General features: G+C 33.0%; 1 protein-coding gene across 16 annotated transcripts in view; it reads right to left on the bottom strand.

Annotated features, from left to right (window-relative positions):
* MYCBP2 (MYC binding protein 2) overlaps nucleotides 1-16943 on the bottom strand; it is a 272286-nt gene that overhangs the window by 55908 nt on the left and 199435 nt on the right. For 9 of the 16 annotated variants that reach the window (XM_078070219.1, XM_078070220.1, XM_078070222.1 and 6 more), the window contains 3 exons: nucleotides 15463-15585; nucleotides 12594-12773; nucleotides 2679-2780 (listed from right to left, as the gene is read on the bottom strand). In XM_078070219.1, the coding sequence (XP_077926345.1) occupies nucleotides 2679-2780; nucleotides 12594-12773; nucleotides 15463-15585 (405 nt within the window). The remainder of the gene's footprint in view (nucleotides 1-2678; nucleotides 2781-12593; nucleotides 12774-15462; nucleotides 15586-16943) is intronic. The other 7 variants (XM_078070230.1, XM_078070232.1, XM_078070233.1 and 4 more) reach the window with 4 other exon arrangements.

Here is a 16943-nt window from a genome sequence, read left to right as displayed (position 1 = left end):
TGGTATTTTTGTCTGTTACTCTTCACTGATACAATGTCAAGAATGGGTCCTGGAATATAGTACATGCTAAATAAATACTTTTTTCTTCTGCTATTCCCAAATTTCAGATTCCCTGAAAATCCACTTTTTATAATTATGACTGCCAAGGCCACAGGGAAAGCTAACTATAGCCACTACGATGTAAGGGTCAGATGCTTGAGAGTCTTGTAATTCTGTAGTAAAATAATGAAGTATGGCAAATGGCGTCTCTAGAGCATATTAATGAATGGAACAGTTATTTTAACTGCAACACAGAATAATTATTCTCATTCTTTGAATGAGCAAAATATACTAAATATATGCTCTTCAGTTTCTACAGTTCTTTATCATTCTATCATGAACTTCATTTATCATATGCAGTATGTGTTCTTTGCATAAAAATAGTGTAAGACACCAGGCTAATTTGAGGGAAAAGTGGTGAAAAAAATCACAATATATATATAAAAAAAATTCCAGATACTGATGCTGCCTTGGTAGAGCACAGATAAAAAGATGTAAAATCTTGACAAATAAGTGCTCTCAAACTGTGCAAAAGTAGTTTAACAAACTGCTGCTCATCTTATTGATCTAATAGTAGATCCATAGAGCAAATTTTATAAATAAACTGTATTTGGTAGAATTAAATATCAGTCTAGTCCTTTCCACTAATTTTCAATGTGTGATGTTTGGAGCACTGGTTTTTGTTACTAATTTGACAGCTGCAAGTGCTTTCACCATCACATTTATTTCAGAAGCTGAACGATATGTAACAGTAAAACTAGACAACTAAGTAAACAGTAAATCAGTTTGCCAGTCCTTTCTCTAAGAGATCAATTCATGAATCGAAACAGGTTTGCTTTCTAAATCAACGGTGTGCAATTCCTCATAAAGGGAAATCTCTGTGGTTGGCTGAATAATGGAATCTTACAAATATCAGGAACACTACTTGTCATATGTTAGCAAAAAATGTTTGCTATATAGATAGGGTTACAGAGTACAGGCGCCTGCATACTGCATTTCTTTGCCTCTAGTAGTGGTGAATATTTTCTCAAGATCTGTCAGTGGTCATAGCTAAATACCTTTTGGGAGTCCAAGTATATAAATAATGCAGAGTTATTTCTACCTGAACTGTTAACTGCCAAATTATAAACAAATCCTTTTGAAAAATTTACTTTTCCAAAATGTATTTCATATATTTTTTAAAAAGAGTGTCATGTTTGTTAAGTATTGTAGACCCATGTGCTGCTAACTGATGTTTATTTTCTTCATTTGGGTTTAAAAAGTTTTGGAGCATGTAGTAAGTATTAGGAAAAACTGTCATGTTGTAGCTGCTTGAAATATCAATAAATATAAGAAATATCAATAAATATAAAATATTTAGAGCATATATAATACTTTCACATTCATCACTTAATTTAGCTTAATTTTTTATATTTATCGTATGTAAGTTTAAGTCATAGTAGGCAAAAATTGTCTAACCTCAATGGAATTCTGAAGAAAAAATAATACAGGGCAGGATGGAAATTTAGTACATTCAAAGAAATTAGTAAACATGTTAAATGTTACATATTCATTCACTAATGACCTGTATAATTTTTTTGTGCCAAAATCATAAATCATCAGGTTATGGGATACTACACTATAATTAACATACCACAATGTAATACTATATTGTGCTATGCCATGCTATGTATCAGGTTACACCACACTATATACTGTAGAGATCAGGTTCTACAATACTACTTATTATCCTATAGGAATATATAGTATCACTGTCAACTGTGAAAAGGAGAAATGTAAAAACGTCTTACCGATTTCTCAGAAAAAGGAAAACTACTTGAAAAACTTCTGCAATACATTAACCACTGGTGCAAAAATAACTTGGTAAAATTTTCTTAAAATACAGGATTTCAAGTTTAATTAAATATTACTTTAAGACAAAAAAATGAGTAGGCATCTATAGTCTTGTAAAAGACCAAAAGCGTATTTTTAAACTACCTGAAATTTTACCAGTTGTCATAGTAGTTTGAGTATTTCTAAATTTAAAATCTTAAAACTAAGTAACTAAGAAAATGCTATAAGGAAGACTCAATGCCAGACAGGACATGTAGGTTTAGACCTACGTATCTACATATGTATATCTATCCTGATACCTAAGTTAAACTAAAAAACTTCAACTTAATTATCAAAGTGTTTTTCATAAGAAACTGAAACAGGAAAATGATTTAACATTCCGTAGCAGAAAAATAAGTTTAAGACTAACCCTGTCACATGAGATACTATGTTCTTACAGATCACAATATGCTTTATGCCTTACACATATATACCACCTTGTTCTGATAATATTGACTTTACAACCCCCAAATCAGGCACTTCTTTCTATATACCTATTTTGTTTAAGACCTTATATAGGTCTGAAATTAAGTAAAAACAATATTTAACCTATAAATATAACAACCATGCATATCAATAGGATAATAATATAATATTGAATAGATACAACACAAATTACCCCAAAATATCAAATTTTAAATAAAATGATAAACTTTAATCTTAAAAAATGGAATGGGATGGAGATGACTGAGGTGAACTAATAAAACTTTATTGAAACCTCCTATGTTCACTACGAATGGCCCATCCATGAATGCACGCATACCCACCCTTGAGTTTGTGAGACAGAGATGAGAGAGCAGAGGCAGGCCCAGCTACACCATAAGTTTTGTAAATGCGCTCGCGAGAAGCAAGGTTGTGAGATGGAGATTCTATAGTGGAAAACATTGGCAAAGAAGCAGCACAGATTCAATGGAAAAAAAAATTCAGCAGAGAACACAAGCAGAAACAAAGCATTTCAAATGGTATGCACAATCACCTTAGTAAAAAGTTTATATTTTGCTAAATTTTCCAACAGGTTTATATTTCTCTAAAATTAAAACGGAAAACAAAGGTCAAATTGATTTAAATTAATAAAGATAGCTCCAAATGCATTAAAAGTTAAGTAAGGCTCATTGCTCTCATAAACCAAATATGAACATTCCTTTTTAGACTAATGTTTCTTTAACTCAGTTTTCTTTTCTTTGGTGCTCACTTACTTATAAATAAAAGTTTATAAGTAAATTTTTTTCCTTTATAAATAGCGGGAGATACAGAAATATTACTTACAGTTTAGCATAGCTACTGTCACCTAGTTTTCTGTATGGACACATGACTATAGGATTTTTCCAGTATGTATGGAAACACTTACGGTTGACTACTTTTCTAAGTCCACCTTTGGTGGGAAATGTTAGTGCTACTGTTCTGTAGAGCCTATTACTGAGATACCAAATTTTGTTTATAAAAAGTTTTGTAACACAAACAAAGCAAAGCAAATTTATAAGTCACTGAAAAATGTTAGACACATTAATGATTTACCATGCAGAAAATGAAGTACTTAAATTATCTTTTTTCCAAATAATTAATAGAACTTCTAAATTGTAGTCTTTTAAAAGTAGTATCTTAAAAAAACACTCTATCTAAATCTGAAAAAAAAATCCATTTTATTTAAAATTTTAACTCATAGCAATGAAAATAAATGTAATCAGTTGAGCTAAAATAAATTCAGGTAGTAAGGAGATAACTTTCTTGTTACTGAAATAAAAAACTGGATACGACATACACTTTTCTCAATGCAGAAAAAGTAATCGTTGACTGATTTATTAGTGTGGCCAAGATTAAACATGAACTACTCATAAGCCAAGAAGTCCTTCCATGCAAGGTACTGACTATGCATTACGTGTCAGACACTGTTCTAGGAATTGAAGATAAAATGATGAACAGAAATAAAGTCCATATTCTTATGGAGTTTATCTTCAGGTAAAAGGAGAGGCAACAAACAAATATATACTAGATCAAGTGGTGATGAACTTGGGAGCCACAAGCATGCAGATGCTAAGTGACATTCCATGCCTGGAGAGGACCAATTAGGGAGTGAGGTCCAGAAGAGACAAAGCCCTGGGACATTCCTAGGAAGAAAGAACAGAGGAGGAAGCAGAAAAGAGAAATGAACAGTCAATGAGGTAGGAAATATCCAGCAGAAGGTATTTCAGGGAAAAAAAGAGGGATCAACTCTGTCATACACCGCTGACAGATCAAGTACAATGAGATCTTAGCACTGACAAACAAAAGTGACTAGAGTAATTTCTGTGAATAAGGATGACTGCAAGGACCCCTTGCAGTAGTTCAAGAGAGAAAGGTAGGAGTGCATGGAGAGATGGGGCATACACGCCCTCAAATCATCTTCATCTAAGTTAAAAAAAAAAAAATCTTAAATTTTTAATGTTTTTGGGCAACCTTCTTTTTGAAATCTATAAAACCTCAAAGGTACTAAGCACTGCAAAAGGAATTCTTCTGCTATTTAAATCTCATATAATACAAAGTCTGCAACTGTCACTGAAAATATCTGTTAGGAGGGTACCAGCTTTCGAATGGAACAGTTAATTCAAGGGGAATTCAAACTGCAAATGTAAGGATACAGTCTTGTGGCTTGCTTGCTAAAGTCTGTGAAGACAGGGTTTAACAGGAGGACACAGGAGAAGGAATCAGAATACTATCTTAATTGGAAGCACCTGTAAACATAAATGTGAAAAACAAGGCAATTTGTAGGGTAAGATGTTAGAGGTTTAAGGACAAACTCCTGGAAAAGGTTTTGAGGCCAGAACAGCTTTGAAGTCTTTTCAATATGTTACAAAGCCTAGAGAGATTGAATTCCTAGGTATGATTCACAGTGAATAAGAAACATTTTTTGAAAGTCTTAAATGCCTAAAGAAATTAAGCTGTGACTACACACAACACTTGTTTTATGCATTTAATTTTTACAAAATTTGCTCATATTTGAACATAATTTGATATAGTTAACTGAGGCCAACATAGGCATGTGAGCCCTCTGTGGCCGGAATTGTTTGTGTGCTGTGGCGCACGCAGGGTAAGGTCGGGAACGCCCAGGCCTGAGAGGGGGAAAAGTCTCCCTCGCCTTGTTGTGTGCCTATGCCTCAGGCATCCGGTCAGCTGAGAAATGGCTCATGATGTTTTGAGTAATCTTGGGCACATTGTTCCTTGTGACGCCCACCGAGGAGAGTGGCTTCGTGTGCGGGGATGTGATGATCAGATAACATCCTGCTTCAAATGTATATGCGGGGTGTTGTCTGATCTCAGCATTCCTGCATAGGGTTTGATTTTATGTAGTTTCGGGGAATGGGTCATAAGGTACCTTTGCATAAGAACTGATCAGAGAATGAGATTTACTTAAGATATGTAATTATTCCGGTGCAACCGAATTTGATTTTGTCCTCTCTTGCGTAAAGAAGTATCGGGATATCTTAATGCTTACATTGTTAATCAGTAACAATATATTTTGATTGTAAAGAGCATAAAAGATGTCAAGAAATAAACGGCAGTATGCAGTTGCAAGTGCTGCCTTTGCTCTGCATCCCCTGTGTCCCGGTGATTTCGCGACCCTTACCCAGGGACCCCAACGCACTAGACGTTGACAGTTAACTTTTTAAAAGATGTGTATTTTTCAATTTAAAAAGAGAAACAATCCTTAAGACATACATTGGTATCTATGCACAAAAGAAAGTCAATCAACTTTCAGGCAATTTGTTGGAAACGAAATAATCATGTTCTTTTTAAAATCTCACTTTATAGGAAAAACAACCAATTATTAAATTTGCCTCAGTGGAATTTTGATTATTTTGGGTGCAATATATAGTTCACTAAAGAGAGTATTAAAACAATATAAAAAATGGGATTTTTCTCCAGTACTTATTTGAAGTCAATGTGTGTGTTTGGTATAAAATATCCCTTTATTAACAATACGGTTCTTTATGTGTCATTTATTCTTTGTTTTCTTTGTTTTGGATCCCAACTATTAAGTTCCCTGGGGAACTTAGTTCATTTTCTGATCACAGCAACCCTGAGTTCACTGTAAACTGTACTTAAAAAAATCACTCCTTAGGTACTGATAATCAAAAAAGCAGTATAACTTTAATTTTTAATAAGGAAAACATTCTTGTTTCAGTTTAACAAGGACAAATTGTGGTTTTGCTGTAAATATTAGAACCTTGACCTTGTCACTGGGAACATACACTGGAAGAATCAAAGAATATGTCACCATCTGGTGGCAGCACACAAAACTGCAGTTCTGGGATTTAAAAAGCAGCATATACTCCTTTTCATTGTTAAGTCAACAATTAAGCAATGATCAGAAATGTTAAATGGAATATTAGAAAGGACACTATGTTGGAAATACATTATATCTGAGAGGTCAGGTGTCTAATCACATCGCCTATGTCACTATCCCTGATACTCAGACGGGAGGTAATATTGATGGACTTTTTCCCACAGAACATGCTATAAGAGACTGCAAATAACTGGCAGAAATAGTCTTCAGCATCTATTTTTGCTTTTCGTCTAGTTCTCAATCTTAAGGAGATTTGGATTGGATTTTATAGTCTCAGTAAAATTACTAGATGTAATCCTAACATAGATATTTTAAAGAATTTGAGGAAGTTTTATAAATAAACCTATGACAATGCTTAAATTTCACTGTATTCTGTCCATGCTTATACATACCTACATTGATGTGTGTGTATATATGTATTTTAAAATATAAGAAAGAAATTAATTCTATAGATCCTTCACAAGCAATGATCATAAAATTTCATTGAGCTTATGGTAGAACAACAGGGACAGTATTCCTGACTTTCTTCACCTGATTTAAATCCCAGTACTGTACATTTGTATTCTGCTCTGAATAGAACTTCAGATATTTTTGACAGTATAGACGCCTTCCATAGGCAGTAAATGGTTAAGTCTAACTTGATATTCTGGAAATTATTTTAAAATTATCTATTTTTAAAAATAAAAAAAACTAGTTTATTGGTTCTTGAGACAATATATAAACATTCAACCTAGTCAAAAGATGTGAGTAACTGAACAATATGCAGATAAAACAATTAGTATAATTAAGTGTAATAATTATTCCCACTTCTGTCTATTAATAGTTTGGAGGATTTAAAATAAGGTGATAGTAATAATTACAAACTCTTAGCTAGTAGCCGTCTGGACGGACAGCTTTAGATGCAGTATCACTGCACGATCGGTAAATCCAGAATCCTGGTAAATTTATCAGGAAAAAAGCTGAATTATGTGAATACTAAAGGAGCTTAAGGAATGGAATAGGAAATAAAATTTATTCACATAAAGGTAAGTATACTAAATGAATTATAAAATAATGAAAGCTAGAACAAAATTTCCAACTGAAAGATAAAACAGAAACACGCTTTTCATTAGAATATAACATTAACCTACATGATAAGAAAGTTGGAAGGAAGATGGATGAAAACCTGTAAGGTGGATATAACCCCCAAAACACAATGGGTCTCTAACTTCTAGACATAACTGCACCTGCATAAAACATACTCATAGCATATTACTGAATACATAGTAAATTCCAAGTAACGATGGTTAAGGGATATAACATTAGGGAAAAGCGTATCATTTCAGAGTTTTTGATGGCTGAGATAGGAAAATTCTGAGCAAAATCTGATGTGTGTGTATCCTGGGCCTCAGAAAGAATAACTTCAAAAAACTCCATGAAAGGATTAAGTATTACTCCTTCAGCGATAATGTGAGGCACAAGAGGGCTGGGGATGCTCTAAAAAATAAAAATCTGGCTCTCCACAAACTTATTAGTTGCAAAGCAAAAAATGGTAACTATCGATCAGAGAAATCAGACACTTTGTTCAGGTTCACTATAACCATGTCCTGTCTTAAGAAGGATACAACTTATGTAGCACAAAGACAGCTAGAACTGAAACCAACACAAAAAGCTTTTAGAGAAGATACTAACGTTTGAAGAAAGAAGAAAAGAGCAGTCACATAAATCCAAGGTTCCATCTGTGCCATACCTTCAAGGTAGGCAGGTAAGCAAATGGACAAATTTTGTGGTATGATTACAAGCCAGGATAGAAAGGACCTCTCAGTCTTGGAAACAAAGCTGGCTTTTATACACTAACATTCATAGTAATATCTGAAAATAGTGTTACTATATGAAGAATCAATCTCAAGACAAATAATAAAGTTATGCTGTAAAATGTACACTGAGGAGTAGCTAGGAAACCTCAATTGTCCCTTTCCAAATTCTTTCTTGCTACTCCTTCCACACTGAGAATAAACTGATCTCTCTCTCTGGCTGTGATTTCTTCCAACCTTCCTTGGTGCATAAGAGATGTTAACTGCTTGCATCAGAAGGCAATAATGATATCCTCAGATAACATTTACTGGGCACCCCACTTTACGGATGGGGTAAACAGGGCTCAAATGTGTCAAGTAACCTAACTAAATAAAGCTAGTAAGTGGCTGGAGAGGAAATTTGAGTTTTAAGTCTTTCCATCACTTCATCTCTATAAGCTAAATAAACACAATGCTTTAGTATATATTAGTATTCTCAAATGTAAATAAATATGCATGCAGATACTCAAGTGGACCTTTTTAGTCACATTTAGCAAATTTTGGTCTCATTTAAGAATGTGACATACAGGTGTCATAGAAAAACTCTTGTTGCAAGGTAACCTTGAGGTTTCCTATCTGGGCTTGAAAGTCCTGTCAAAATAACAGATAACATAACAAATAATAAAATAATATATGTTACATGTTACATGGTTAAAATGCCTGGGAGAATAGTAAATTGTCTTCATTATCATTTTTTCTACAAGAAAAATAAAAACAAACTATTTAGCATCCTGTACAGTAGATATAAAATGCCCGTGTTAAACACAGTCATTTGGAATAGTTTCTCAGTTGGAGGATCATGCTTAAGTATAAACTCAGAATTAACATAACTCAGTATATTAGACACCATGTCGTCATATTATAGCAGTTTTAATTAGTATTGAAATATTCTTCCTCTTCTTTGAAGCTGTACACTGAGTAAATACTGGAATATCTAGCATAAAATAACAAGAAATACATGACCTTAAATTCATGGTTTACACTGAAGAAAGTGATCATCTTAGGCATTTACAGTCAATAAATATTCCTTCAATGCCTATGATGTGTAAGAACCGGTCAGGGGCTATAGGACAGAAAATGATGTTTTCAAAACACATGAGTAGACAGTGAAAATAAGGTTTCTTACAGAAAGCAGGCAGAGATAGCATACTCCACCTCAGTTCACTAGAACCTCATTGCAAAACTGCTTACCAACTCTAAAAACTACATAAATAATTTGAAATAAAAAAGTAAATTATACAACAGTAAAGAAAAAGCCTATATGCACACTTCTCTCTCTCTCATGCCTATCCACGCATAAGACAAGGGAAATTTGTAATTTTATTTCTGTTAATTATTCTATTTCAGTACAATAACAGTTGAAATAATTTGTGTATATATATATATAATTTTGTTAATTTCAAAAATTATCAAATTAATTTAATGTACCAGAATAAATACCAATTCCAAATATTAGTGAAAAACTATGCCTCAGGAACAAAACAACCTAAAGAATTATTGATGATAACACTCACAGAAATTCTAGGTAAAGTTAACATGTGGGGCAGTTCATGTGTGTCTATGTAGAGCTTGTTTACTTAACTGGGAACTTGAGTTATGACATTTAGGAAATCTTTTTTTCCTTTCCAACTATTCTGCATTCTTAAAATTAAACTATAAAGGAAAAAATAACCAACCCGAACAAAACTAATATTCTAGATGATAAAACAAATGCAGTCAGAAATTTTAAAAACACATATTGGGGCACCTGGGTGGCACAGTCAGTTAAAGTGTCTGACTCTTGGTTTCGGCTCAGGTTATGATCCCAGGGTTGTGAGATCGAGCTCTGCATCAGGCTCTGCACTCAGCATGGAGTCTGTCTGAGGTTCTCTCTCCATCAGCACCTCCCCCCACCCACCCCCACTTGCTCTCTCGCAAATAAATGAATAAATCTTAAAAAAAAAAAAAACCCACACATATTAAAGGCCAGTTTTGGCAGCATTACTTATCAGTACAAAAAGGTGAATATTTATTTATTTATTTAAAAAAAAGCTCTTTTTTTTTTAAAGATTTTATTTATTTATTTGACAGAGAGAGACACAGAGAGAGAGGGAACACAAGCAGGGGGAGTGAGGGAGGGAGAAGCAGGCTTCCCGCTGAGCAGGGAGCCTGACGGAGGGGCTCGATCCCAGGACCCTGGGATCATGACCTGAGTTGAAGGCAGACGCTTAACGACTGAGCCACCCAGACGCCCCCCAAAAAAGGTGAATATTTAAAACATGGTCTTTGTAGTCAGTAGGACTGGCCTCACATTCTGGCTCTACCATTTTACTGTAGGTGTTTCTAGGGAAAATCATTTATCCTAAGCTTCTGTTTCCTTATTTGTAAGATGGGGACATTATCTTAAATGATTAAATGAGGATGTATTAAAGTGCTTAAATACAGCGTTTAGTACATAATGGTGACTATCAGTATAAGCAAAAATTAGTAAATATAGTCTTCTATACATGTTTTAGAATCACAAAAGTATAAGAAATGATTCTCGTTTTACTAATTAGTAATGGGAAATTCAGTACGTAGCCATCTTCTAAAGCAAGGTGAACTGCTACTGTGATGATAGCAGTGACGTTCAGGAAAGAATACCCTACTCAGGCAGTCTCAACAATAAGCACTCTGCCATATTTAGTTTTCTTAATATGATGTGATTAAGGCCATTCTAATTTATTTCCAAAACATTAAAACTATTTTTAGATTCCATACTATTTTTAGTCACGCTAAAAATTAAGAATTCTGGTTTGCGGAATTTGGAAGTCAAACTTCAATGATATTCTGATGAGACTAAGAGGTTTAGAAGAAAGATTTAAGTTAATTCCCATTGTTGGAGTACAGGCAAGCAATGATTCAGAAAACTGGTAACTGAGATATGTCGAGGCCATGATTTCAAATTTGCTCCAAGATGGTGAAGGAAGAAGTGGTACTGATAACACCCAGACACAAGATGCATAAAATTATTTTGATAACAGTGTCAGTTGGAAACCTATTATCCTTTGGGAGAGACAAATCTGATTTTATTATGGTCTTTATATTTTGAAATATTTTATTAAATAATTTGGTAAAGCAAAAACAATAATTACACTTTTTTTTTTAGAAGACTTGCAATGACCCTTTGGGTAGAACAAAAATATCCTTACTTCTTCTCTTGTCTGCTGTGGCTATGACATTATCAGGGTAATTTCTTGTTTAAAATTTTATATCTAATATGGATTTTCTACCTAAACTGATCATGATATTTTTCGTTTTTGTTTTTTCCCTTGTCTTTACCTTTCAACCTTCTTGTAATCTGGGCGGCACATATAAACGTAAAAAAAATGTTGCTCTATAAAATGAGTAAGCTAAGTTGTCACTCCTCTTTCCTTCTTCTGTAATGCTTACCAAGGAAGGAAAGAACTATTTCACGCACATGACACTTATATTTCCTTGAAATTCTTCTTTTAAGAGACAATCAAGTGAATATTATACATATATAAAGAAAATGACTGGCTAGAAATTGATATTACTTACATTTCTAAACTACTTAATTTCATTAAACTTGCCTAATGTATAGTGCAATCCTAGAAAAGCTTATACTCCTATATACTCTAACGTAGATAATATCATAACAAGTAACATCATTTGCATGAGCTGGGACTTTCATAAACTACCTCATTCAGTGAGTGTGTCAATATATTGTATGGCTGATATATGAACTGAAGGCCAAGAAGAACATATTGTTGTCATATTGCAAGAAGGTTTGAGATGTTTATGTGGAAGCCTCAGGAGGTTATTAAGGAAAAAAGAACACTCTGTTAAGTGTAATTTGTTTGGGTCTATTTTCCAGATCAATGTGAGTTACTATCCTGGATGAAAGGCAAGAGCAATCCTAGAAGGCAGAGCGAAAATCAAATGATCACTTTAACATATTAGAAACAAGAAGAACAACAACAAAAATAAAAAGCAAGAGAAGAAACAACAATTTGAGAAAATCTGGAAACCTAAAGTTGCTATACATTTCATAGATACCAAATTCACTTAAAAGAAACAAACTTGCCCAGTACCACCTCTCCTCCACCCACTTGTATAGTGAAATAGGTTTATTCTCTTGGGGCATCTCTCAGTAATAAAGATCCAGTGTAAAACAATGAAAGTTATCTCTATAACTGAGGCTTAGCATAGTCATGCATATTGTAAAAGAAAAACTTAAATAAAATAAGTTTTTCTTAACACGCTTTATTGTATGTATTTGCTTATGCTGGAATTAGAATAGAGAGCATAACAGTCATACTTCAATAACTATACTTAATAAAAAAGGTGTGATTAAAAAACATATGTCTTAGCTGCAGAATGTCTTAGCTCAAAATAGCTTAAATTAAGCTTCAAAAATGTGGGAAGGGATAACATCCTCATTAAATAAAACCAGTCAAGTGAGTTGATAAATAATTAGTAACTGATAAACAACTCAGAACAAAGCTTCAGAAATGGCTTGATGAGGCAGGTAAGGCTGACAAACTTACTCTGAAGCTGAGGCTGCTGGAAGGAAAGGGGCTGTCCGAACACAAATGGGCTGTGGACTAGGGAAGAGGGAGGTTTTGCAGCTTGATCAAAGATGGAAGGAGCTGGGAGATTGGGCCGTGACTGAATGGAATTCAATATGGCACTCAGTTGGTCACCTGCAGTGGGCAAAACAGTCAAAACTACAACTTGTTATTAATTAACATCCAAAATGGCAAAGAATATGGTGTTTATGACATTCAGATAAAGTTAAACACTAAATAAAACTATGCCAATTCAGAAATGAGTGGAAGCTCGTGTTTGTTATCCTCAAGTTAGGGACCAAATGTTGCATGTTGTTTTAATAATCTTATGTAACAGCCCACCTACAAAAACAAATTCATGTAAATTCTTATACAACATTGAGCAGCAGCATGGGAGAATTCAGAGTCCATGAAGAATCTATGATAGATAAGTTGACTCAATATCATACAAGTGTAAATGAAGATCTAAGTAAACGATGTCTTCTACATAATACCTAACAAATGACTAAATAACCCTGCCTCATATGCAGTACACTTCATGCAGAAAATAAGCAAATATGAAAAGGTTTTTAAGAAAATGTAGAATTGAAGGGAGGCAAAGCATATGTTATTAACTTAGTAATATATTTACATTTAGTTAATAAATTAATATTTCCTTTTTTTTAAGTGGTTCCTGCCAAGAAATTATACTTCTTAAAGCATGAACTCCTTTGCCTGGATGAATAATATAAAAATCTATAAGACCTATAAGATAAAAAGGAGTATGAGCCATCTAATTTGAACAGTATCTCAAATATGAATTCAGGCATTTTTCCTTAAAATTAAATACAAAGGACTTTAACAGATAAATATTTTTAAAAATATGAAACAATATAATTAGATGGATGATCCTTAGCTCCTCCTTTATAAGATTATGCATATTAAATAGTTTATATGATGCTGAAAAAGAGAAGAAGAAAAAACATATCTAGACTAGCTGATGCAGAAACCGGAAAACAGTACCTTTCCAGTCCCTAAATATAAATAAAGTTTTTTAAGTGAAAACTTTAAATGAAGCAGCAAGAAGGAAAAGACTTATATGGAAAGAACTGTGTACATAGCTACATGCCTACTGTTCAAAAACTTACGCTGTAGTTACAGAAAGGATTTTAGAGATTATGAAGAATTATTTAGAATTAAGAATACAGAATTTTTGCAAAAAACAATTTCTTGAACTTGGGACGGTATAAAAAGTTAAAGAAAATGGGAATTACTGTTAAAGGTAAGTTCATAAACAAAGGTTAGATATATTTAATGAGATTTAAATTTCTTAATATTCCTTTGTACCATCTAAATATTTAAAAAGCCTACTAACAAGTACATGCCATTTCTGAACAATATTAGCAGAATCACACTTTTAAAAAGTAATACTTTAATATTTCTACTTAATAACAAATGTTCTCAGCAATGTTTGGCTCTTAAAAGTTGGTTTATATTCCTATGACGTTTTAATAAATTATATTTTAAAGACTGATTTAAAGTGATAGCCACCAGTACAATTTAGACATTTTAGAGATTGACTGACAGCATACAATTTGAATTAAACACGGCTTTAAAACGGATTATTAACAAAGCATAGCAGTGATAAGTAAATGCTGAGATTTTAATTTAGGAATCGATAATGGGAGAGAGAAAGGGACATGAAGAAAACACCACCACGCATTACCCTACTTAAGTATGAAGATCTAGCTCAACTTAGTTGAAATCTAACCTACCAAAAATAAACAAGCAGGTATCTCCAAGCCTGCAGGATAGACCAACATAACAGAGTAGGAAAAGCCAAAAAGAAATCTTGTAGCTAGGTTTCCTTTGTATGAATACTTTGTGGAAAGCAATAAAGGTATCAAACAAAATGTGGTTTTGTTTTAAATTGAATATTTCCTCTATATTGATGTCATTTTGCATCTTGTTGACTATTTCATCATTTCACTTGCTCTGCAAGTCAGGTCTAATGACACTGTCTTTGTTCCTTGAAATCAAATCCTATGAATTAGTTTAGATAACATTTTAAAGTAAAATTATTTCCCCATAGGCTATCTTCTCCCTTCTACCCATCATCCAACTCTATGCTACTTGCTGATGATATGCTGATTTAGGAAAGGAGTCAGGATCAGGTACATAGAAAGGGACAGGAATGTGTCTGAATTTAGATACAAATACAATTTTAGATGAAATTCAGATATAAATTATTCTGAAATAATTATTGTTTGGATTGTCCATGACATTGGTCTCTTCTAATATGGCAGCCCAAAACAGCTACACACATTTTATATTCTCTGGCTTAGGGCTTTTGTTTTTCTTTTCACAACTTCCTGATTTCATTATACATATCAAACCCAAAGATATCATCCGTTTCATGTAATTCTAAATTAACTAAGATCACTTGGTTAGACATTCAAAACCGCACATATGTAATAAGGCTGATGTGTAATATTACTTAAAACGTTTTGATTTTAAATGATCATTTTGGAAGGTTCTTTTTTTGCTCATTAACACTACTCTTAATAATAAGTGGATGATAAAAACAATAGTTCTTTTACTAAATATAGTGTCACAGAATCTTTATGATGTAAATTCCAAGTGAATATCTTTAAAATAAGAGCAAATAATCAAGAACTCCTATAAAACATAAGCTAAAACTGTTAAAATGATAATGTAAAAACAACACTTCTGCAAACATTTTGATTGTTAGTTTTCCAGGAAACTTTAATAAAGTTTTGTGGGTGAACAGTAATAAAAATGGGTAAAAGAGAAGGTAATAAAAAATATTAAAGTTGGGTAGGTAAAAGACTCACTTTCGAAAACCTACCTTTATTATTTCCAAGTCCATAATCAAATCCTTGGGCGCTGCAACTTGCTCCTTTATTAAAAGCTTGCACTGAGAAAGGGCTTGGAGGAGGAGTCTGAGAATTTTGATCCAGAAGAACTTGTTCTATAATAAAAGGCACAGCTATAACATTAGTTTCTTATGTGCTATTCCCTATTCATAGAATAAAGAGAGAGTCGCCAAGAAAGAGTTTATAATGGTTAGATTTTAAAATAACCTCACATTTAGATTTAATAATAAGTCTAACAATTAGGGTCATTGACACTTGACAACGTAAATGACAAATCTTTGTTTTCATTTATCAAATACACAGTGAAACTTAGAAACTGGATATGTTCTTATGGAGCCAATTTACTTTTACTGTGGCTGGATACATCACTGAATGTATACCAATATTTTTGCACCAGGAACTCAAATTTGTAACAAATTTATACAAGAGTATTTTATAAAATAAAAACGTGTACCCTATAAACCAGAAATTAAAATATTTTGTATATTAGTACTCAAATAGTAAAGTCTTAAAAATGTCTAAGTATACGGTACTTTTTTCTATTTGAGTACTAATATACAAAATATTTTAAGTTCTGAATATAAAAATTGTGGAAAATTTAACTTTTAACTTACTTTTACTTATTATATAAGGCCATTTTCCCCAAAATGAAAGGATGATAAACCAAGTCATATAATCAGAGCTATTTGCACATGCTCAAGTCAATAAATATATCAGAATTCCTATTTCATGAAAAAAAGGCAAATATTTTATTCGGTTTACAACATAATTAATAAGCTAAGTTATTCTCTATTATCAATCAAGTGGCCATAAGAATCTGTATAATACTAAAAAACTAATGCCATAATTCAATAGCTATATTAACGCCAGCTAAAAAAAAAAAAAGGCAAAATAAAATCTGCCAAAGGTAAAAAAGGAGAAAAAAAGTATTCCATCAAAATAACATAATGAATAATGAAAAGTTTTGAGTATATTTTTTAAAAGCTACGATCCCTTTGCAGACAAAATGGAACCAGAAGAAGGTGGTGGAGTATTCTTCCTCCCTGTGAATCAGAGTCCTGGGGCACCGCTGGTACTGTACGTCTACCCCTTCACTTACATTTCTAGACTCTTTTCAAGAAATCAATCCCAGCACTTCCCTTAGGCAATACTCTTGCGTATGAGAGATCTCAGCAGTGGAATATCTCTTCTGGAAAATACCCATGAACACTAATCTGAATGGGAAAGACGGCATCACTCTTAAAACCTCAGAATGGTCTCAGACTCAGAATCGTCTCAGCACCAAGTATGAACTCTGTTTTAACCAAGCAGTAACTTTGCCTAGTAGCTTTACTTACAGATATAAAGAATTTTAGCAAGAGGAAAATTTTGTTTTACTTATAATACCTCATATAAATTGCCATAGTGCCAAATCCTCTTACTTCCATATTAGATACAGTTACTAATACCAATG

This window comes from Halichoerus grypus, chromosome 4, assembly GCF_964656455.1.
Source record: "Halichoerus grypus chromosome 4, mHalGry1.hap1.1, whole genome shotgun sequence".
Classification (NCBI taxonomy): Eukaryota; Metazoa; Chordata; class Mammalia; order Carnivora; family Phocidae; genus Halichoerus; species Halichoerus grypus.
This window is presented reverse-complemented; position numbering and strand designations above follow the sequence as displayed.